Source organism: Alligator sinensis, unplaced genomic scaffold, assembly GCF_000455745.1.
Source record: "Alligator sinensis unplaced genomic scaffold, ASM45574v1 scaffold746_1, whole genome shotgun sequence".
NCBI classification, from domain to species: Eukaryota; Metazoa; Chordata; order Crocodylia; family Alligatoridae; genus Alligator; species Alligator sinensis.
Genome location: NW_005841959.1, coordinates 2,822,441 through 2,847,626, shown reverse-complemented (window position 1 = coordinate 2,847,626; position 25,186 = coordinate 2,822,441). Strand labels below are relative to the sequence as shown.

General features: G+C 39.4%; 1 protein-coding gene across 5 annotated transcripts in view; it reads left to right on the top strand.

The window, feature by feature from the left end:
• Window positions 1-25,186, top strand: part of DMD (dystrophin) — a 1,961,037-nt gene that overhangs the window by 458,478 nt on the left and 1,477,373 nt on the right. For all 5 annotated transcript variants that reach the window (XM_025200207.1, XM_014518487.2, XM_025200208.1 and 2 more), the window contains exon 6: window positions 12,604-12,776. In XM_025200207.1, coding sequence (XP_025055992.1) covers window positions 12,604-12,776 — 173 coding nt within the window. The remainder of the gene's footprint in view (window positions 1-12,603; window positions 12,777-25,186) is intronic.

Sequence of the window (25,186 nt, the reverse complement as noted above, 5' to 3'; positions counted from 1 at the left end):
TGAGATTGTGAGCACTGGAGTATATGTATAAGGAAAGACTAGTTGCATCACTTCTACCATTAATGCTTGAAATAGCATGTTTCAGTTAATACACACAGCAGGCAGATATAAACATCCTTTTCTTCAAATTCGCATATCATTTCAATCCTCTTTTAAGCTTTATTAGAGAGAGGCTTTACTATTAGTTACTGTTTAATTCATTTTCATGTCTTTCAGTCTTGTCTTATTTTCAGCAGTCTTTCATGGTACATAGGTATATACACATGACAGTCATTATCTGGCACAATGTAGAAAGGAATTGGGTATGTGCATGTGATCTTTCAGTACCTATACCCTTCTTTATGTTGAGAGTGAAAAAGGAGATAAAAGGAAACATGAAAGAACATAATTGCAGAAGGGCTTTAGCATGGGCAGATCTAGGATTTTGAAAAGTGGGATGCAGATGGTATGGTGCGTCATTACATAAAATGCAACATATTTTTCTCCAGTTAAAGAGAAACTAGAAGATGCTAGGGGTCCTGCTCTGTAATATTCAGTTTAAGTTCAAATCAAGAGCAAATAAAACTTTGTTGGAATACAGCTGTGGTAGATTGTATATAAAATTAAAAATACACAACAAACTTAGCAAAAATTGTCAAAAGATACTGTTTTATTAGTCCTGTAGTCATTATATTTAAATGTACATCTCTTATTCAGATTTTTAAAACAAAATATAGCCTTCCTGAGCCTCATTACAATACATCCACTACTTCACTGTCAGTCATTTTTACACTTGGGTTAATGCTCACCTCCATTAATATTATCAGACCTGAGTTAAGGTATTCAGCTTGAACTCAAAAGAATCTGCAGAGCTGTGAAATAGGAGAGAAAGATTACCAGGAACAGCTTACAGCAAAATTGCAAAAGGAAGGCTAACTTGATAAATGGAACACCAAGACCATTAAAAAGCAGAGAATGCCTTTAGCACCTGAGGAGTGAAGAGTTATTAGCAGGAATCAGGTAATGAGCCATTAAGTCAATTGATTGCCTCGGCACTTCCTGAATAGAAATGCCACTGCCCATCCCAGACAGTTTGTTTTACAGTTTGAGTAGAGCAGGAAGCAGGAATCAAAGGGCTTTAAACTAGTGAATCCAAGCCTGTGCTTACTTTTATACCTTCAAAAGGACTACTCCTTTGTAAAATGTTAAGCATGTTGGTGTTTGCGGGATAAGGGCCAGAACTATGAACAGGGTCTGACGTAAAAGACTGCTGAGGGAGATCCATAATACCTATTAGGGCTGTGTGAAGCTTCAGTCCCTGATTTGATTTGGTGGAAATTTGGCCTGATTCAGTGGCCGAATCTCCAAATCCAAATCGAATCAGAGGACCCTTTACTCTCTCCAAATTGAATTGGAACCCTCCAAATTGATTTGGAAAGATGCAGAAAGATTCGGCAATTCAGACATAGACACACCCTTAGGTATTTTTTCTACCTACCTCTAGGTGTTGCCCTGTGGGGTCAGGCCAACTCTGAGGGTCTCAATATTGCACTGTTAGACAGGAGGATGTGACACAATTGCACATATACAAACACACAAATCAATTAGGTGCATACACACACACACACACAACCAACTCAGGCACATACATGTCCAAACCAGCCTAGGCACATGCATACCTATCACCAATTCAAGCACATATACTATACACCCCAAAAGTTAGACAAAAATCAATTGTCCATACCCGCACACTCAGTACACATACACAGATCACTAATTCGTATATCATGCACACAATGACACACACATACACTCATTGGTTCACACACATACAACCCACCTACATATACACACAGGTAAGTTCCTAACTTGGATGGTACGGTATGTATGTGTGTGTTTGGGGTAGCTGGGAGAAGGTTTAGGTGAGCGAGAGAGAGTTAAAGTGTAGGGAGTGAAAGTTGCCAGAACCGGGATTAGAACTGGTGGACTAGAGAGAAGCTGGCTGAGGAACTGAGGCTTGGGGTTACTTAAGGTCAAGAGGCCCCAGGGTTACTTGAGGTCACTGGTGCAATGGAAAAAGCCCAGTGGCATGGAGGAGACAGCCAGGAAAGAAACTGAGGCAGAAACCTGGAAGCTTGGGGCTGGAAACTGAGGCAGACAGCTGAGGGATTGGCGGGGTAGATAAGTGCTGGCAAGGAGGAAACAGTCAGGAAACAGACAAAAAGCCAACTCAGGGTTTCAAAATAACAGGTTTATTAAACAGACAACACACTACACAGCCCCATTAAGTTATTGGTGTCCCGCTCCTCCCGCCCCCTACCCCAAGCACTCACAATGGCAGCAGGAGAAAGAGACTCAGTGGAAGGGCTGGAGCCCAGGTAGGGAAGAGAAGCAGAGTCCAAGTCCTTGGTTGAAGAGGGGGTGAGGGGCGATAGCTACCTATCCAGGGTGGAAAGGGGTCTTCGTCCAGGAGGTGTTGTCCAGAGTGGGGTCGCCAGCAGGGCCTCTGGGTGGATAGGTGGTGTGGCATGGTGCTGGTCCAGATGGGGAGGGCATCCCAAGGAGTCAGTCTTCTCTACCCGTTTTTATGGGGCAGACTACCTATGATCTCCTATGGGAAGGCCTGTCCAGGCAAGGTCAGTCCTGTTCCAGAGGGCTCCAGGTGTTCTTACTGAGCATGTGCAGCCTTGGCACAATGGTGGGTTGCCTCATCTTTTGTTTCTTGAATGCGAAGGGTGGTTCCAAGGGCTGGGTCCTTGGTCCAGGTATTGGTGTTGATGGTTCGATCATTCAGAGGGAGCTATTTTTAGACCTACTGCCATTGTCTCTCAAGCACCCTCATTCATCCACATTCATTCAGGAACCAAGTTACATAGGAGGGGTAGGTATGAGTCACAGGTTAGACAGCAGGGCATGGGGAAAAGATGGAGGCTTGACAAACACAAAATGAAAACTTAACATGACTTATGCTAACTTACCTATGTAGGCCTAAATCATATAGGATCAGTAAAACAGTAATATAGAACAGTAAAAATCAATATAAACATAATAATTATACAATATAAAGGAGGAGGAAAAACAAAACAAATACAACTGCTACCAAAATAAAATTTTGAAACTTTTCCTATGTCTTAGCTCACTTATACTTATCTATAGGGAATAGAGAGGGAGAAAAAAATTCATAAATGGTTGGGGAAGGGGAGGGAATGCATTTTAAAAGAAAACCAAAAAGAAAAACTGCGGGTTTTGCTACATAGGTATCAGGCAATTTGTGAACACTGCAATGATGGGGCACATGGAGCATCCCACAGGAGCTCAGCGGGCTTCCGTGCATGCCTGGCAGCAGACCTAGAAGTGAACCAGAAGCACTTCTGGTCCACTTCTGGGTCCGGTGGGGAGCATGCTGGGAAACCCTTCCCCCCACATGCCCACCTAGCGTGGCTACTGGTGCCTCCTAGGTTTGGAGGGGGGGGGGCGGGGCATGTGCTCCCTGGTGGACCTGGAAGTAGACTAGAAGTACTTCCAGTCCACTTCTGGGTTCATCGCTGAACTCGTGGAGGCCCCTCCCCCCCGCGCTTGTGAGATGCTCCATCTGGCCCAGCATTGCAGCATTCACAAGCCATGCTGGTACCTCAAGGTATGTAGAAAAAAACATTTAAAGCTGTGTCTATGTCTGAATTGCGGATTCTCCAAATCAGCATCGAATCTTCAGATTCAGATTTGGCCAAATCAAATCAGGGACAGTGATCCAAATCAATTAATCAAATCACTGTCCCTGATTTTGGCCAAATCCAAATCCGAATCAAATAGGGCCCACTTCATACATCCCCCAATACTTATGGTGTGATCCTTGTGTGTGTGTGTGTGTGTGTGTGTGTGTGCGCATGTGTGTGTGTGTTTAAATATAAATTCTCAGCTTTAGATAATCCTGTTCACACCTAACTGAAAGGAGAGTACAGGACCTTGATGGTCAAAAGTTCTCTTCAAGTTCCTCTCAGGAAGTAAGGACAGCAATTTATCGGCCAAATATCCTACTTTTTGTTCCAATGTCTTGTCTAATGACAGATGTTAGGATAAAAAGAAAGGTTGGGAAAAAGGCCAACTAGAATGTACAGTTCTGCTGGAAAAGAAAAACTTGAGTAAAGTCAGATTTGAATTTGGTCTGTTCTCCTTTGTATATATACCAGCTGTCTTGGAGTCTAAGGCTATAGAAGACAACTTGTGTGCCTTTAAGGGTTGGCCCTGGCGAAGCAGGCTAGTCTGGTAACAGCTTTGAAAAACATTCTTGTCCATTTCTGCAGGTTTTTTTAGGTCTTGAGGTGACTTACATTTAGGTTTAGCAGTGATTGAGAGTGTTCCTAATTCTTTGTTTTGAAATATATATATATATATAACTATTGTGTAATTTTTTTATGGGAGTAGGGGTGGAAAAGCTTTTAAGAAAGAAAAGAAGGCTGGAGTGCAGGTACATTGTAATGGACTGAGAGTAGACCTGTTTCCCTCCATACCAAAATTTGCTTACAGCAGATTATTTCTGTAACTAAGCAGCTGGATATTTGGCAGATTGCTGCTAAAGAAAAGCCCAGTTAGAGATCTAGGACTCCCCAAACTGTCTGCATATAGACTATATTTGTACAGGATATCTGTTCCCTCTATTTCTTTTAATTTGTTAATTTTTTTTATTTGCAATTTGTGGGGTGGAGCCTAAAAGGAACTGCAGAGGGGGGAATGCTTGGCAGATGTACCATAAACTACTGATTAAATAAGTTCCTTATCACACACGCCCACTCCTGTAGAACCTTTGATTCTCTGATAGCAAGTCAGAACCAACATGAGAAAATTCAAACAAGTATTTCTATATGAACTGGGGGAAAAAGAACAGATAGAGGAAATAAGGTATATAATGAGCCAGCTCTCAAAATATTGGCTAGATATTAAAATATCTCTTAATTTTATAGCATACATAAGTTTCCTTTTCTTTTCTTTTCTTTAAGAGTTCCTTCCTATCCTCAGTTTCATGTAAAAATCTGATTTCTCTCAGTATCTCATATGGTCTCTATTACTTCCTTATTTATCTTCCTCTCCAGATTATTGCTAACATTTTCTATCAGATTGCACTCTTATGCTGTATTGTATACTATTTTGTTCAGTGTTGTATGGTCTGAATCTTTCTTTTCAGCCGTACGCAAAAGAGACTTCTGATTTTGATCTGAATATATCACTTGACCTTTTAAACAAATTTCACCTATATTCAGTTACAAGGTGAAAATAAAACTGACCAACAAATCACTTTATGAAATCTAAAGTATATTTTAAATGCTATGGTTGTGGGGGGTGTATCTTCAAAGCAAAGAGATGTCTGTGGCTGCCAACTCTTCAGAGTGCTTTCTAAGATCACCTCTTTCTTGCTTCAGTTTAGTTCCAGCAGCTGCTTTTATTTACAAGCTGGTCTCAGCCTCAGTCCTAAGCCATTCTGGTGGTAGTGTTGTCATGTGCACTGTAGAACACTGTCATTTACTTGTTCGTAAAGAAATTATGGAGAAATAGGGCTATAAGGGACCTCTGGAGGTCATCTAGTCCAACCCCCGCCCCTGCCTGAGGTAGGATCATCTCTGTCCAAACCATTTTATACAATCCATAATCTAAACTCTTCACAAAACTACTGTCAACCCTGGCACAACACAGATACTGTTGTGTTCTGAATTCAGTCTGAGCTCAGCTGACATATGGTTTCATAGAAATACCATTTAGGACTGAAGAGAGGATTGATCCTTGTGGGATGCCACTAATGAGGAGATTAGTGATGGATATGAAGTTTCCCTTCATTACTTGTTGGGTAGACCCCTCCAGGAAAAACACAAACCATTTTCAGTCCATTACCCTGAACACCTGCCACTTCCCTCAGACAGGACTGCAGCATCTTATGGTTGACTGGATGCTGCAGAGAGGAGGAAGAGACAGGATGTCTACCCTCCAGCCATCAAGAGAAGGAAATCATCAATCATTGTCTCAAAAGAACTGTTCTGGACTGAATCCAGATTGTCCTAGGTATATGCTATTTGTTTCAGTTAGAATGGCTCAAAGATAGCCTTTGGCTAATTTCTATAAAAAGCTTATTCAGGAATAGAAAAGAAAAAAAATCCTCCTTTTACCACTATCAAAGATACTTTCTGGCTTGTTTTTCATTACTATTCTTAACTCTAATGCCTTTAGAGGTTTGGTATAGATCTTTTTTTTCTTGAATCCTGGTAAATAGTGCTTTACTGACAGCCGACCTTCTTTTCCTTTGTTTTTTTGTTAACACTCAACTTTGTTTATCCATGATATATAATCACTTTACATAATGCTAATTCACTAGAAGACATGTTTGTCTTTATGGTTACATACTTATCTGTTTGCATTTTGCCGTGTAAGTTTAAGTTTGGAGAAAGAGAACTAAGACTCTTAATTCCATATTTCAAAGGAATTATTTTTTTAGGGATACCTTGGACCAACTTTCTGTCATAGAATCATAGAAAATTAGGATTGGAAGAGATCTCAGGAGGTCACCTAGTCCAGTGGTTCTCAACCTTTTTTTGTACCAAGACCCATTTTGTAAACATCAATGGTCAGTCCTGATCCAGTGCCCCTCGCTCCTGACCCACAGCACCCACCTCAGCCCCAGCCTCCCAGTGTGGCTAGAACTCTGCCAGCCTGCAAGGGAAAAGCCATGGTTTCCCACATTTTTCTTCTTTAAAGAAGGATCCATTTTAAAAGTTTGTTGATCCGTTTTTAAAGTTAGTTCAGTGTCCTTTCATATATCCTTGTGACCCACTTCTGAGTCATGACTCATGGGTTGAGAAACACTGATCTCATCCAACCCCTTTCTTGTAACAGGACCACCCCTAACTATACCATCCCAGCCAAGGCTAGGTCTAGCCAGATCTTAAAAACCTCCAAGGATGGAGATTCCACCACCCCTTTGGGTAACCTGTTCCAGTATTTTACTACCCTCCTGGTGAGAAAATTCTTCCTAATATCTAACCTAAACTTCCCTTGCTGAAACCTGAGACTGTTACTCCTTGTTCTGTCATCTGCCACTATGAGAACAGTTGAACTCTATCCTCTTTGGAATTACCCTTCAGGCAGCTGAAGGCTGTTATTAAAGCCTCCCTTAGTCTTTTCTTCTGCCGACTAAATAAGACTGGTTCCCTCAGCCTTTCCTCAAAAGTCATGTGCCCCAGCCTCCTAACCATTTTCATTGCCCTCCGCTGGGCTCTCCAATTTGTCCAAAATCTTCCTGTAGTTGGGAGCCCAAAACTGGATAGTGCAGTTATCAGTGCTGAATAGAGGGGGAGACTCACTTCTCTTGATCCACTGGCAATGTTCCTACTAATGCAGCCCAGTATGCGGTTAGCCTTCTTCACAACAAGGGCACACTGTTGGCTCATCTTCAGCCTATTGTCCACTGTAATCCTCTTGCACAGCTGCTGTTTACCCATTCGGTCCCCAGCCTGTACCAGTACATGGGATTGTTCTGTCCTAAGTTCAGGTCTTTGCACTTCTCCTTATTGAGCCTCATAAGATTTTTTTAGTCCAGTCCTGCAATTTATCATGGTCTCTCTGAATCCTAAACCTACCCTTCAGCATATCTACTACTCCTCCCAGTTTGTTGTCATCTGCAAACTTCCTGAGAGCACACTCCATCCCATATTCCCAGTCATTGATGAAGATATTAAACAAAACCAGTCCCAGGACCAACCCCTAGGGCACTTCACTTGAATACTGACTGCCATCCAGACATTGATCCATTGATTACTACCCTTCGTGCCCAGTGATCCAGCTAGTTTTATGTCCACTTTACAGTCCTTTTATTTAAGCCATACTTCCTTAGCTTTCTTGCAGGAATGTTGGGAGAGATTGTATCAGAAGCCTTTCTGAAGTCAATGTATATCATGTTCACTGATCTCCCTGCATCCACAGAACCAGTCATCTCATTATGGAAAGCAATCAGGTTGGTCTGACATGACTTGCCCTTGGTGAGTCCATGCTGACTGTTCCTAATTACCTTCTCCTCTAAGTGCTTAGAGATGGATTCCTTGAGGACCTGCTTCATGATTTTTCTGGGGAATGAGGTGAGGCTGACTAGTCTGCAATTCTCCAAATCTTCCTTCTTCCCTTTCTTAAAGATGAGCACTGTATCTGCCTTTCTCCACTAATCTAGGATTTCCCCTGATTGCCATGAGTTTTCAAAGATAATGGCCAACAACTCTGCAGTCACATGGACCAACTTCCTCAGCACTCTCAGGTGCATCACATCCAGCCCTGTATACTTGTATGTGTCCAGCTTTTCTAAGTAGTCCCTAAGCTTTCTTTTGCCACTGTTGGCTGCTCACCTTCTCCCCAAACTGTGCTGCCAGGTGCAATAATATGGGAGCTCTCCTTGCCTGTGAAGACTGACATAAAAAGGCACTGAGTAATTCATCCTTTTCAACATCATCTGTCACTAGGGTGTCTCCCCCATTTGGTAAGGGACCCACATGTCTGCTCTTCCTGTTGTTGGTGACATACTTGTAGAAACCCTTCTTTTTACCCTTCAAATCTCTTGCTAACTGCAACTCCAATTGCACTTTGGCCTTCCTGATTTAGAATCATAGAAAATTAGGGCTGGAAGGGACCTCACAAAGTCATCCCGTCCAACCCCCTGCTTTGTCTACCCAGCTCTTAAAAACCTCTAAATCAAAACAGCATATATTTTAACAGGAAATCAGAACCTTTTAAATGGTGGTGATTATGGTAAAGATGGATGTTTGCATAATTCTGAATGTAAACAAAAAATTGTATAATAAAACAGAATTTGAGGTAAAAATGTGGTGAATCCATCATCATTAAATTCCTGGTTTCTGCTTTCAGTTGAAAGCTCAGCACATCTTGCTAGTACCTGTTTTGTATATGTAAGTTTCAAATAGTTCCAGTTATTAGAAGTACTCAAAGATGAATCTCCACCCATAAATGAAAAGCAGCACATGAAGCTTGCTTTGATAAAATCCCCAAAGAACGATGACCCCAAACTACTATATATAAGCATATTAATCATCTCAAACAACAAAACAAGGGAGTTAGTTTTGAACAATTCATTCTCACAGATTTTGCAACTTGACTAATTCTGTTATTCTTCAGAATTAACACCCACTAAATGCACATGCTAAAGGAGAACAAAGACAAACACTAAAAAAGATCCAAGGAAATATATGAATCAATTTAAACTGCACAAAACAGTGGCCCCAATTTCCTGCTGCCTTGTACATTGTATATCTTTTTAAGTCAATGCAAAGTGAGGGTAAAATTCTTTAGTTCTAATACCGTAGTTTCATTTTATATTGACACAAATGAATATCTGAGATGCCAACAAAGAATCTGACCCAAGGATTTCAAAGATTATTTAACTTTGTCATCAAGGTTTCATTGCATAAAAAATAAGTATTACATAAAAGTCCAGTGATTTTATTCTAGGGTTAATAAAAGTGACTTAAAATGGTGTTTTTTTTCACTCTGAAAAGCAACTTTTGTCAGAGGGGAAGAAAGGTCATGAATATCCTGAGTTGCATGGATTCCATTTAGCAGGGTAACCATAATATTTTGAGGGAAATCCGGGATGGTGGGGGGGGGAGTGTTTGCATGTGCATGCGCATGTGTACGTGCGCGCACGCGCACACACACACGCGCACGCACATGCACACACGTACATCTCTGACCCTGCAAATCCCAGGAGCGGGGCTGGGCTGGGCAGAACAGCATGATGCATCCACATACACAGCCCCAATGCTGAGGCTCCCAGGAACGGGGCTGGGCAGAACAGGATAGTGCAATGTGCACGTACGCACACACACAAGACATCCCCCCACCCCACAACCCTACATCTTCCAGGAGTGGGGCTGGGCATGACAGTGCAGCACATACACACATGCACATATGCACATGTGTGCACACACAGCCACAACCCTATGGCTCCCCATGCGCACCCCTCCCCTGACTCTTTTGCAGCCTAGCAGGGTCTGGACCAAGAAGTAGCCCATTGGCTGGGTTCTGTGGAGAAAATTGGAGCAAAAGTCCCAGATTGGTGCAAACCCACCTACAGGTGCCCAGCTCCTGACTCAGAAGCCATATGTGTGGATGAATTCCCTCCAATCTGGGACTTTTGCTTCTATTTCCTCTAATGGCCATGAGATCTGGGACTGTCCTGTCCAATCTGGAACATATGGTCACCCTACCATTAAGTGAAATCCTGCCTGTGCACAACTCAGTAGGAGCTTTGCCATAGACTTCAGAAGGGATGCATTTTCTCCTTAAGTCTATACAGCAACATCAAAGCTCACATTTTTCCACAGTGCCCAGATCAACAGCATGCCTGATTCATTATGAATTTTGTGGTGTATTAGTATAATGACACCCTAAAACATATGGATGCATTTTGTTAAGCAACAAGTAATAAGATTTCCAAAGTTACAACCTAGCCTCACATCTCATAATATTACTGTTAATCTTGTTTTAATCAGCAGCAGTCAAACTGAACTCATTCACTGAGTTAACAGTCTGTCTCCCAATCCTCTTATATATTTTTTTCTCTTGTGGGTATCTTTGCAACATTTCTTCTCTTATGGTGAAGTAAATACCAGTGGGAGAATTCTGCTTCACCTTGCAGATGACCACAACACAGCTTGTAACTGGCTTTGAATGACCTAAATGAAGCATAGTGATTCCCTTACTTGCTGTGGAGATGCAACTAACCACATTATCAGAATGGGCATCTACACATTTCCAGAGGTGCATCCCATTCCTATAATGGGGGGTGAGGGCACTTACACACTCGAAGGAAGTAATAAAACTGATCCTACACTTAAGCAACTCAGAGCTGGTCACAAGCTGCACTTTGGACATTTTCTAAGTGCAACAAGAGTTACAGTGTGCTAAGTGTTTTCCCAGTCTAGGCAGTGCACGCAGCTGCACTTATTTAACTGAAGGTATGATCTTCTATCCCTTAGATAAAACTGATGCAACTTTGAGTGTCAGTATAGGTTTGAATATGTCTTGTCTTGTTTGTTTGATTTGTGTAGAATTAGATAACCCGCTGGACACTGATAGATATCTGTGCAGAGGATTGCCCAAGTGTATCTAAACTAGTTGATTTAAATTGTGCAAAGCTATGTGCAGACAAAAGCTAAAATCTGTGGTGGTTTTGGGCAGACTAGATCCCACATAATACTCTGGGTAACATGCATCCTAAAGTTATGAAAACAGGAATGGCATAATATCAGTTGTAAAAATGATATTAGAGAATAGCAGCACATAGAATTTTCATTTTTAAAATTTCAAATAACATCTTAATAGTTACAATTAACTTGGAAAAAGTAATTTTAAAGGCAATGTAGTACTTTTCAGATTTCTAATACTATTCTATTATTCTTCGCCTAAAAAGCTTTTTTCCCATAGAATTGTATTAAAATGCCTATCTACTTATATTTGTATGTAGATGGATAAATTAGTGGGCATATTTAAAAAATGCTAACTATTTCACATTTCTTACAATTTTGCTGCCTCAGAGTCCAGCCAGGCTTGTCCTGCCACCAGGTTGGTTGGGCACACTAATTGCCTCACTTCTAAATATTATTCTTCAGTTGACATTTGTGGGTGTACAGTGCTGGTGTTGTGTTATAAATGAAACAATACATAGTTAATTGGGCTAATTATACACTTTCAGTTTTTCTATGTAGTTTTTTATCCTAGTGAATATTGTATGCTGATTACGAAACATAAAATAAATAGACAGGGAATGTAGTTATAAAAAAGAAAAGAAACAGACAAGACTGTAAAGACACATACTTTCAGAAAGTCCTAAACAGAAGTGTATAGGATTGTTTTTATTGTAATACATATGGATAGGAAATATATCATTTTCTAGGCTTGAAAATCTATTAAACTATTGTCCTTTGAGAAACTAATAATTGTCATCATAGTGAAATAACTGAAAAAGAACTGGATATCCAATCACTTTAAATGATCAACTTTTCATAATTAATTAAGTAAAAAGAACTAAGAAAGAAAGCCTCTGCAATACAGTTTTGCCCCACCTTGTTTCAGTCTATATGAATACCTATGCATTTTCATAAGTATACCTTTATCTTCTAGAATAATGATCAATTTTTTTACTTTTCAGGGACATTTAACACTCATTAATGTTAATGCCAGCCTGTAACAAATAGCATTGATCGGAACCAAGAGAGGAAAGTACTCCTGCTAGTTAACTAATCATAGCCATGCTTGTCCTGTTAATCAAGGAAATATTTGCTGTAGGAAAGAAAATATGAAAGGAAAAAAAGATTTTCTTTAAATGAACTCCCTCACAAGTGCACTTACAAATGAGCCTTTTGCATCCTTGTACCAGTGAATATTCTACATATACCAGTATAAACAGACAAACAAGCCAAAACTGGGTGTTTTAACAATGATTGCATCATTGCTACTTTTACACAGTGATGTCAATTTACTTATGAGAAACCATTATTTTTTTTACTATTTGTTCCAGAAATAGAGTTTGCTTTTAATAAACAAGTTCAACCTCGGGTGAAATTCTGTTTCCTAATGCAGGTCAAAGATGTAATGAAAAACATCATGGCTGGGTTGCAGCAGACAAACAGTGAAAAGATCTTACTAAGCTGGGTCCGCCAATCAACTCGTAGTTACCCACAGGTCAATGTTATCAATTTCACCAGTAGCTGGTCTGACGGATTGGCTTTCAATGCACTCATCCACAGTCACAGGTAGGATAAACAATGCATGTTATTTTAGAAAGTATATTGCAAGATAGTGGGTTTAAATAATGCTTTCTATTATGAAATGTTAAAATGGTTGGTTGTTTACACTTTCATTTTGAGGCCTCAATCCTGAAAGGTTCCTTGTTGTTCAAAACTATCAGTGGAAATTGTGTATCGGTCAGAAAATGACATTTTATCAGATTAAACCCCAGGCTGAAGAGATTATATTTTTACATAGGTTTTTTGTTTTTGTTTTTTCTTTTTTCTTTTAACAGTACTAGTGTGTGTTACTTTGTGGCATAGATTTCACTTGCTTGGTATTTTTCCATGTAAGAGAATAGAACAATGATATAGGTAAATCCTGTTGGTAAAAGAGGAAAATGACTTACCAGATATTAGTACAAGTCAGGAATATGTTATAGTGGCTATTTGTTACTGTATTACCAGAGTACTAAATGGCCAAATGAAATCAGAAAACCATTCTTTTAGGTATTGTATGAATGCAGAATGAGAGGGGCCATGCCCTTCACTTTGGCCACAAGGGATGTTTAAGATAAGTGTTTTTTAAGGTCTTGCCACAGTTTTTGTTGGATCCAATGACACTTTTTCATAAATTATAAACTAACTTGAAATAAAATCAAACATGACCATGTCTGAACCATGAACCTAGCATACCCAACAGCAGCACTGTTTGGAAGGGTATCTCATGGGGAAAGCATGGACTCAATCATCATGTCCATGCTTTCCCCATGCACTACCCATGCAACTAGAACCAATGTAGCTGTGTCTGAGGTACTGAGGGTATGGGCTAGTTACCATTGCAGCATAACGGTGTTGATTCAGCTTGAGGGGTAGCATTTTGTAAAGGTGCCTTGTGTGTTTTAAAGTGTGCTGCCAGGTCTGGTGACTTTGCAGTCTAGATGCTTCAATCACTCACTGTCAGAGTTACAGGGCTACTACTACCTCTTCTTTCCTCTCCGAGTGCACCGTTTCAGATGATGGGTCTTTTGTCTTCATTTCAGTTATAGTGTATTCTTTGTCTATGCTCCCATTCTAATGCTGGGTTCCTAGACTTCAGTGTTTCTATATTGGCTGTAACAGGGTCCTCAATATTTCCCAATGGAAGTAGAAAGCAGCGATGATTACAGTTATCTAAATCAGCCTTTTCAAAACACATTGTCATCTAATCACAGTGGTGTTTGAGTGAAGCATAACAGATACTATAAAAAGTCTATGGAAATATCATTCTTGTGTATATTCTCATGTAGACCTAGTGCTTCTAGAACTGGGTTTTAACCCATTCTTCAGAAGCTACATGTCTCTTTTCTCTGTTCTTAAGTGGGTAAGCTTTTAAATATCTCATTTTGCTATAAAATTCAATTTATTGTCCAGGATTACAAGATAGATTGTTGAGACCAAGGTAAAATTTTAAAATGCATGACACCTGCGTTATCCCTTTTAAGTATTGACAAATGGGGAAACTGAATGCAGTTCTCTGCTCATCTGCATATGTGGTCTTAGCACCTCCTGGTTTTAACTCCTCTATCAAACAGCAAATGCTACAATAACAATCAAGGCATCAGAAGACATGCAACCCCCATGCCCTTTGTACCTATCAATATTCACTGGGTTTTCTTTGTGTGTATATAATGAGTCGCTCTCCTTGGGTAAGCATTGACAGAAGTTGTAGTTTGAGTGGTGACATTGTATAGCAGCTGCTATTTAGGTAACTTATTCTGGCAAACAGCTGTTTTCAGTTAAACAAAACAATGGGAAAACTTTGGCCCTTCTTCCATTTAGCAACATGAAGTACAGAAGGGCGAAAGTTTTTGTTTTAGACAATGCAGTGACTGGAGAAGCAAATAAGATAACTCAGAAAAGCTGTGTGTCACACTTGCATTCTGACCCTAGGCCACAGATGTTAAAGTTCACTTCCTTTACTCCTCCAGTGCAGAGCCCAAGTTCTCAGATAGAATGAATTTAATCCCAATGTGATCACTGTGTGGAACAGGCACAAATGAAAGATGTTATCAACCAGTTTCTTCATTCTAAAGTGGTGGTAGCTAATTTTTTCTCAAAGAACAGTCACTCACAGAAGGAGCTGGAGACTAGAGAAACTAATCCCCTATTCCACTTAACCTATGTACTGTGTGATGGAGTAAGGACTGTGTGAGTGGGGGGAAAAAAGCCACAAAGCCAGCAACAACTGAAATGGTTTGTGTCTTTTTGGTTGAAAACAAGATTGGTTCTTTTGGTCTCAAACAAAACAAAATAAATGCATTTCTTCCTCTTAGAAAAAAATGTCTTTTGTTTCTGTTTCAGCTCTTCTCAAAACAAAAGTGTTCTGAGTGGGTAGAAGAAAAGCTAGACTTGTAAAACTTCTTATTACTATAAGCAAGAATCCAACTTGTGACAGGCATGATACTATTCTGCAAGAATTTATGAATACTGTATGTGACCTGGTTATTGGGATATTTAAGGTATGCATACATTGGTTTAGTGTAACAGGAAGGCTTGTAAGAAAAACAAGGAGGAAGTGAAACACAACGGCTTGTGATAAACCTTCTTGCGTACACATTTTGAGGTTGTTAAAAGACAAGATCTGAGCTTATTATGTCTGAAGATACAGCCAGGATATGAAATTTGCTTCTTTGTACAGAGTCGAGGCTAGGAAACAGAAGATTTGAAGCCTCCCTATCTAGTTAAAACATCTCTGTGTCTGCCTCCTGAGAGTAACTTTGAGACTGTGATTGGGGAACTACTAATAGCATTACAAATACCTCTTGGAGTGTCTGAAGATAATAGGTTTTTCTGGGTGATCAGGTAGGTATTTAGGCAAGATAAATCATTGTTTTAAAATCCTTTACACAAAATTATCTGTTCTTGTGTTAAGACTGAACAATACTTTGGTTTAAACAGGTTATCTGGCTATTAGGGACCTTGTTGCATGTTAATTTGGGGTGGCTCCTGAGGCTCTTAACCCATGGATTGTATGCACGTTAATAACTTTAAGTGGCTTAAAGCACTTTTTATGTGACTCAGTTATACCGCTTCATGGACAAGATTATCTCTTGATCTGCATAACCCAACTTCTATTCCATTAAGGTGTGGCCACAACCCACAGATGTACCACTCTAGTTGAAGGTGTGACTACAAGCTAGCACTAAGATGATCAACATTTGTGTGGCTCACAGTGCCACACATAATAAGATCTTATATTCATCTCTGATCACAGACTCCCAAAAGGGAGAACCACAAGTGTTAAACAGATTACTATTAGAAGGCTGGCAGATCTTCAGTTAAAGGTGCAATGGGATCTGATCCGCAATCCCAGCAATTGCACTTCCTGTCATGCCACACATCCTTGGTTGGAGATGTGATTGGGGAATAGGGGATCAAATCCCAATCACAAGTCATTGCAGGGGTAGGGGGAGTCTTGAAGTGTTTCTGTGAGCTCCTGAAACTGGGAGCACCTGCCAGCTGATTGGAGCTCCAGGTTGTGGGAGCACACAGAAGCTCTTCATTCCAATGCAGTCCTGTGGCTGGGAACGCTGGTCAGCTGGTTGGTGCTGGCTACACATTCAGTTTAAGGTATAATGGAAACCAGCCACAAAGTTATAACACATACTTTGTGTAATAACTTTGTGGCTTATTCCCTGTTTAATCACACCATTAATTGCATGAATACATGGCTCAGTTGCTACTTAAGACGTGATAAAATGATTAATCATGTCTTAAGTGTAACATCTACCAGGGGTCTGAACGTAAGCATAGTTGAGATAGAACGCTAGAGAATAGTAGTACTGCATCAGGACAGGCAAGCTTGACTCATGGCACAAGATATGGATCCAGACAGACCAAAAGAGAAAGAGAAGGGCCATTAAAACTGCAGCCATGAGACACGCATGCAGAAACATGGTAATATGTATTCTTTGTGAGGCTAGAAGCCTACAGATAATGTCTTGTTGAACTCAGCAAAGTCAGCTAGCTCAAAATTTATTAAATAATACATGTGTTGGCTATGTTAGTTTTGGGGAACTCTTACTACTGCTATTCAGGATGGAGTACCTAGCCTCTAGCTCTGACCACCATTATGTCAGCTTGCTTGAAATTGTTTCTGTTTTATTTTAAAGCCACAATGGAGGCTGATTTATACTGTGAGGTAATGGGAGAAAACTTAATGTTGAAAGGACATTTTCCCTCCCCTTCATCCGCAGCAGGGATGATTTGTCAACCCTTAATAGCCAACCCTTGGGCTATTGCATATTAGCGATAGGCAATAGCTGATAACGTTTTATATAGATAATAATAATATATTGTTTCATTTATAGACCTGAGTAACAGCAGCATGGTAAGATTTATTATTTAGTCATCTGGAACAACCATTAAAATGAGGGCAATGACCTAGGCCTAGCCCAAGAGAAGATAATATCATCCAACCAGAGACACAATCCAACACTAATCTGATTGCAACCCTGCAAAAGTTCAGATACAGCTATTACTTTTATTGTTTATAGATTCAAGGTGTTTCCCCTTATTTCTTTTATTTAGAAATAAATTGCAAGTTTATTTGTAATTTATCATTTATTTGTGGTAACAGACAAAGCGGTGGCAGAGGGGGTGTCAAGAAGTAGCAGGTACAAACCGCTATAAAGTTTGCATCTGTGAAGAAGCCTGCCACTAACTGATGACTTTTAATATAGTCACTAATAAAATCACTGAAAATGTCTTGGTGAGAGGAACAACACCAACACTAGTTTTATTACTTATGTGTCTGAGACTCTAGTTTTGAACACCTGTAGCCTTAAGGGTCTTTTGCTGAGAATTTTTTCCTCCATGTTGTAAGATCTCTAACTTTTTTTTCTTTATCATTAGACCTTAGTTCATCATTTTTCATTTTCCTTTGCTCTTCCTTTCATTCCTTTCATTGTATCTGATGAAATAAGCCCTCTGCTTAGAAAAACTCATGCTATACATCTCTGATTTAGTTAGTCTGTAAGGTGTAAATCTATTCTTCCTTCTCTCTCAGACCTTTCATTGTGATTTCATTCTTATTAACTTGAATATAGGAAGTCAACCAAACAGAAGATTTTGTGGGAAGATGATTAATAGTAAAAGCAATGATCTTTGAGTGATGAGTTATGCCAGTATGAATGTGTTCATTGTTAGCACCTACAAAGTTCTCAAGAAATAGCTAAAACAGATGTATTTTTGTAGCACAGGCACAGTCATTTACTATACCAGTTGATAATTTTTTTCTTCTGACTTTAAATATTCTTATCTTGAAAGGGGACATATAGTATTCCAGTGAAAACACCAGTAACACTGCACTCTAATTCAGATAGATGTGATCTCAGAGGGATGTTTGGTCTCAACAAACCTTAGCCTTTCTTAATATTGTGTTCATTTTGTAGTAAAATGTCAGGCTGAGTGAGAATTATTATAATTCTTGTGAGTCCAGACCCTCCATTCTTCCCTTTACTGACCTTCTCCACTTAGTTGTTCCCTGCATTCAGTCTCTTCCACTCTTGCTCTGGCCCTGAAATTCATTCCAAATTTTCTCATTCACTCAACTTCTGATTGCCCTTTCATTCACCTTCTTTCCCTCCCTCTTCACCCAGATGCTTTTCCTTTCTAGCTGACTCCACTGTCTTTCTGCCCAACTTTCACCTGTCAGAGCCATTCCATTGTTTCTCTCCCTTAAACACGCCTGTGTTTTCCGCGTCTCCCTCAACATATTCCATCCTGTTTCTCTTTTGGAGACCATTAAAATGCAAGGATCTTTTTTTCAGATTATGAGAAAAAGTGGAAGTAGACATACGTAGAGAAAGATTGTGCATTCACCTACTGCATACACTAAAACCATTCATGTGGAAAATTACCTACAATATGTAGGTAAGCATGTATTTATATCTTCCTCCTAGTTTCTAATCCTGGAGAGTATTGAAATGCACTGATTTAACCATTTAATTTACTCTTTGCTGCTGAGGTACCTAGGTTCAAGCCTCCATATTGACAATATTGTCTAGTTGTATGTTTAGCAATGGATTCATTACAAACACAGATGTACATATGCTTTTTTCCTTCTGAAAGTTGCTGAGCATCCACAGTCATGATAAACATGTGGAATTCTGAATGTTCAGCACTGCTCAAAATAAGGCCTTGTCATTTAGCAACACCTAGATCTATTGCTGTGTTCACCCTTATATCATGGTCTGAATTCAGTTTTCTGTATGGGAAAATGCTTCCAAGGACATAAGTAGTCAGAAGAAAGGGTGTTCAAATGATAGAATTATAGCATGATGATGAACTTAAAAAGGAAGGGCCAGTTTGCGTTTGTATCTTTTGCAGACCTAAGTGTGGCAGAACAGTTCAGGTATCTTGCTAGAGCTCTCAAGGCTTGAGTTCTAGGCTCATTGTAGATGTATGCCAAAGACAACCAGCAGTTGACCCAGTTGGCCTAAGGAGTCAAAAGCAACCAGTTGCATCAACTGCCTTGTGTGCTGCTGGTTTCAGAAATTTCTAGGTTTTAATTGTGTAAGCCTGGTTGGCCATCTAGGTTCAGATTGGCCTTTGGAATGCCACTTTCTCCTTTTCCTTTGTACAAAGAAAAATCCCAGCATCAAATGAATAAATACGATAACCTGTAACTATATGCATATTTAGACACCTAAAACTTAGGAAATCTTTCCTATTAACATTAATGGAAATTCCCTTTGTTGTTAATAGGAGCAAGGCATGTGTAAAATATTGAACTTCCATCTTTAACTCAATGCTTTTCAAAATTGTGCTTCATAATATTATTTTTTATAAAATGCTATTAAAAATGGTGTTTTAGAGCCAAGTATTAAGCCATTAAAATCACTTACGGGCACTCTGATTAGTTGTACAATACATCTAAACCAGGCTATGATTTTTCCTTTTAACTGTATTGAGCCTTTTGTAGAAAAAAACATTTAATAAAATACATTACACTGCCTTGTTTTGTGTACTGTACTGCCACAGCTGAAACTTTTAGCTGAGTGTTCACATTTCTATATTGTAATTCACCAGAAATAGATTTAATTAGCATTCCACATATGAAAAACATCACATACAGTACACAGAAAGTGTTTATAGTAATGCCATTTTACTGTGATTTCAATTATATAAAATAACTTTTTTTGCAAAGTCAACGTTTTACAACCCATAGAAGATATGGTAAATCTGTTTGGAATGATTACTTGCTATCCTTTAAAATATAACAGTTACTCAGTATGCAATTGCTGTATCATAATGGTTGCATTATTGATTACTTTGAACATATTTCAGGCATGGTCACATTTTTATTGTCTCTTCATGGCAAAAGCTTCACTTGGAAACTCTGTTTCTTTGAAATGAAGGAAATATTCTGAGAGGAAATGTGATTTAGTGGGTTCAGTAGAAGGACTTCGAAGTACTGTCCTTGGCTCAGTTAGTCTACCCTGCCTTCTGCCTGACTTCAGACTAACTACCTTTCTTTACTTTAGGTTCTATATGATTTGCAGCTGGTCACTTCTGTCCAATATGTCCTGCTGACATTTAAACAGTACCATGGAAAACCATGTAGCTTTATTTTACTTAAATGAATAAGTGCATAATCATTATCTGTCTCAAGGGGGGCATAAGAGCATAAAAACATAAGAAATGTTATTTACATGGTCAGACTGTATCCATTTAACCCAACATGCTGTGGACACAGTGGCAGAGAATGGGTGCTGAAAGGGAGAAAGAACTAGGTATGACCAGGATTTTTTCCACTGTTTCTGTTTCACTTGTAGCCTTCAGTATTTAAGGTCTAAGAAGTTCTCATTCAGAGACTGTATCCTCTTGTGCTCAATAGCTACTTGAGGCCCTTTTCATCCAAGAATTTCCTCCAATCCCTTTTTTCAATCTGGCTAAAATGTCAGCTTCCACAACATTCGGTGGCAATGAATCTCACCCTTCAGTTATATGCCGTGTGAAAAAGAACTTCCTTTTGTTAGTTTTAAACTTACTACCTACTAGTTCTATTTTGTGATCCCTAGATCTTGTGAGAGAGAGTGGGCACATCTACACAAGATGCCTAATGCACAGAAGACTAATTCTACTGTGCCTTAACATGGTGAGCAATGCCTGTGCTAATGCACAGTAGATGTAGTCTAATTCACATTAACATCATCAAAAAACCAGGTACTAAACTTAATGTGCCATAATTGCATTAATGAACATGTAGAAGTGCCCATTAAGTATTAAATCCCTATTTACTTTTTCTTCCATTTTTCTTTCACAAAAAAACATTTAGTGTTTTGTGAACCCTTATCATTGCTCCCCTCAACCATTTCTTTTCTAAACTGAATAGGCCCGGCCTCTTTATTCTCTCCTAATATGAAAGCTTCTGCATACCACTAATTATTCTTGTTACCCTTCTCTGTATCCTCTCAAATTCTGTAGCCTTTTTGAGTGAGGAGACCAGAACTGGGCACACTATTCAAGGTGTGGAAGCGCCATGGACTTATGAAGAGGCATGACAGTAGTTTCCTTTTTTTTTTCTTAATAATCCTTAACATTTTGTTTGCCTTTTTCGTGGCTGCTGAGCACTGAGCTGATGTTTTTTAGAAAACTGTCCACAACAAGTCCCAGATCTCTTTCCTGTGTCATAACAGGTAATGGAGAGCCCATCATAGTGTAGGTACTGTACAAGTTACACAGATCCCTAGGAGACCCTGCTGTTCACTTCTTTCCAATCTGAATACTTACCATTTATACTCATTCTTTGCTTTTTATCTTTGAGCCAATTTCTAATCCACAAGTAGACATTCCCTACATCCCCTCTAGAACCTTTTTAATATATGGGAATCACATTGGCAACCCTCTGGTCCTCTGGTACTGAAGCTGTTTTTAGTGATAGGTTGCTAACTACAGTTAGGAGTTCAGCAATTTCTGATCTGAGCTTGCTCCTTCAGGACCCTACAGTGAATGCCATCAGGTCCTGGTGATTTGCTACTGTTTAGTTTATCAGTTTCCTCTACAACCTTATCTATTCAAACCTCAATTTGGGTCAGCTCCATTGACTTGTCCCTAGAAGGGTAATTTCCCTAACATCTTCCACAGCAACTGACTCCCTAGCAGGAATTTGGCTTTTAATGTACTGGTACTTAAAATAAAATGGTATTGTTACCTTTTGTGTCTCTAGCGAGTTTCTCCTCAAATGATTTCTTAGATTCTTTTATTAGTTTTATATTTGATTTGTCAGAGTTTATGCTCTTTTTTATTTGCCTCATTAGGATTTAACTTCCACTTTTTGAAAAAAAAATCCTTTTTAATACTTAATGCCTCTACAACTCTTGCATTAAACCATGCTGGCTTTCTTTTGGTCCACTTTCCATTTTTATTATTATTTTATATTTCCAGTCTGCATTTGCTCTGTGCCTTCAATATGGTGTTCTTCAGCAGTTCCTGTGCACATTCTTCACTGCCTCAGGGGCCCTTTTTACCTTCTGTCTAACTACCTTCTTCATTTTGACGTAGCCTCCCTTTTTAAATATCTCCAGACTCAAATATTTTGATAAAATTATTTGAGGTCATCATATAATAAATATAAAGTCCTCTTGTTCACCCTTTATCATAATTGATAATATATCTCAGGGCATGGACAGACATGCCTTTGTAGCACCACAAGTGTGCACAATACTTTGTAGTGCTACAGAATACAGTGCTAGACAGGACATACCTATGTTCCAGAGCCCCCAAGCTTGAGTGCTACAAAGTCACCAGAAAGATATGCTCTCTAGCCAGGGAATGATAGGGGATTGCCTCCCCAACCCTTGCGGGGTGGTAGCTCTGTTCCCTGCATTTGAAGAAGTGAACTTCAGCTCACAGAAGTCTGTGCTCTATTTATATATATAGATATATATATAGATCTATATAGATAGAGATATATCTATAGATAGATAAATAGATATAGCTATGTATCTATCTATCTATTGACAGGTACATATACATATATGTATAGACTCACATATATTTATATCTATCTATGATAGATAGATAAATATATAGATAGATGGATAGATAGATATAGATATATGTGAGTGCGTACATATATATATATATATATAGTACACACTCACATACATATGCACAAACACACACATACATATGTATGTACATAGCATATATACATCAGTTTAGTGCCCACACTACCCCAGCTCCCGTCTGATAAAGGTACAGAGTTGACAGCCCAGAGATTGTAAGTTTGAGGCAGTAGCGTGTGCTCATGGCACAGCCCTGCCAGATTCCAAAGAATCTGTCAGTTCTGCTAAATACTTTATCACAAAGACATGAAAAAGTAAGGATGTTATCAGATGCAGGGAACAGAGCTGCAGCCCACCCAGGACTGAGGACTGGGAAGGCAGTCCCCTATCACATATATTTGTGTGTATGCTTTGGTATTCTATAATGTGCAAATCTACACTGGCTTCCAGCTGTTATGGAGCTAGCTGCACTGCCTCCCTTTTTCTCCGTGCTTGGTGGGGGTAGGGGTGTGTGGAGCGCACCAATTTGGGATGCTGGTGGAGCAAAAGATGCTACATGTAACAGTGGAGACATAACATGTGGTGTTAAAAAAACCCCCAGAAAGTTAGCATTACAGAAAAGGTCCAGTTTTATCCAGGAGCATTTCTGTAGCACTATGAGTAGAGGGCACATCTGTACACTTTCTTCTGGTAGCATTACAAGGGCATGTATAGCTCTGCAAGTGTAATGACTGTCCACGGGCTCAATCAGATGTTAAAAATAAATGAATCACCCAGGGTGAAGTGAATGTTTCAGGACTGAGCTAGGCCATCCTGGCTATTTCATAAGTCTTCTCTGCCCTGTGGACCTTTTTATAAATTAATTTATAAATTAAATTTTATAAATTGTGTCATAGAACAGAATCATGCTGAGGGTGTTTTGATATCTGACTGCCTCTTTCAGGAGCCAGAAAAAATGAGGAGGGCCTTGTAAGTGGCAGAATTCTTTTAGCAAACACCTCGATGCACTGGGGTGTCAACCCTTAAACTACTTGCCTTCTCTAATATGATCTCTTAATTCCTCCCTTTTCTCCTAACTGTGAGCTGCTCTGTGCTCAGCAGATGTTTCTCATACCCCATTCTCTAGTTAGTTTTCAAGAGGCTTCTTAGAGGAAAGGTTCCCATATGTATAATCTCCTTCTCTCTTCCGACACTTCGTCTCTACTTAACAGGCTATTGCACTGTTGCTGTCCTTTGAATCCGTGTAGAGAGACAGATATGCTGATGTTGTATTTTCAGGGTACTTTCTAGTGCTACAAGGGCATGTGAATTATCCTGAGATGTATGTTTCCTGAATCAGAGGCTAAAGATCTAGCAGATATGTTTTCTTGAACAGTTTGGTTTGCTTGATATTGCATAGCCAACGGACAAGCTCTGTGAAGAAACACAATCTTCCTGGCAGCATAAAGATAATTATCTTTTCTTTGATGGGGGTAGAGGGAAGGGAGGAATAGGACAAGATCTTTAAAATCGTGGCACCCTTTCCCCGCACCACTTACGGCTCAATGCCACATAAGCAGCTTACTCAACAATATTTCCATGCCATTTCATTTCCTCTGATTCCTCAATTAAACTCAGGTAACATAGGCTTTCTGTCCCTTCAGTGAAGTCTCTCAAAGTAGTTTTTAAAGGAATATCTGCCTTTTATGTTATATCCTTAGTCCCAGGCTTTCTCTGGCCCAGCCAGTACTTTTAATCAGGAATTTAAGTGAATGCAAGAGGCATTTATTAGCTTCCTGCACACCTGCTTCTTTAAAATGCCTGAACTCAAGCCAGGCTCTTGCTTTAGAAAGCAAGAAAGCAGCATTTCACTGCAGCTGTCTCTGCTTCAGGGTGGCAGATGGGGGGAGAAGGAATATTGGTTTTTTGTTTTCTTTTTCTTTTTTTTAAAAGGTGCATGTAACCTAGAAATGAGCTTGGGAAAGAAGAGGAAGGCTTGCCTTTGGGAAGCTAAAGGGAAAACAGAAGTAAAGGCAAGAGAAAAAATGAAATAAAGAGGTATGGGGATTGTTTTTATTCTCACATGTTACTTTGGCTACCCCACTGCCTTTTAATCTTACAGGTTTTGGTTTGTTTTAACTGATAGGGTACAAGTGACACAATTAAAACCACAACAATCTTTTCAACAGTGCACAACAACTTGTTTGTCCCAGTTGTGTATTAGCTTTTATCCACTTCACTGGATAGGAAATCTCAGTCTCTAGAATGACACAAAGAGATGTTTTGCTGTGTTGACTGTGGCTCAAAATATTCTATAACCCCAGATGGAGACTTAAGCTGATTAAAATACTTGGAATCCTTTTTTTTTCTGCAAAAAGGTTTATTATATATATATATATATAT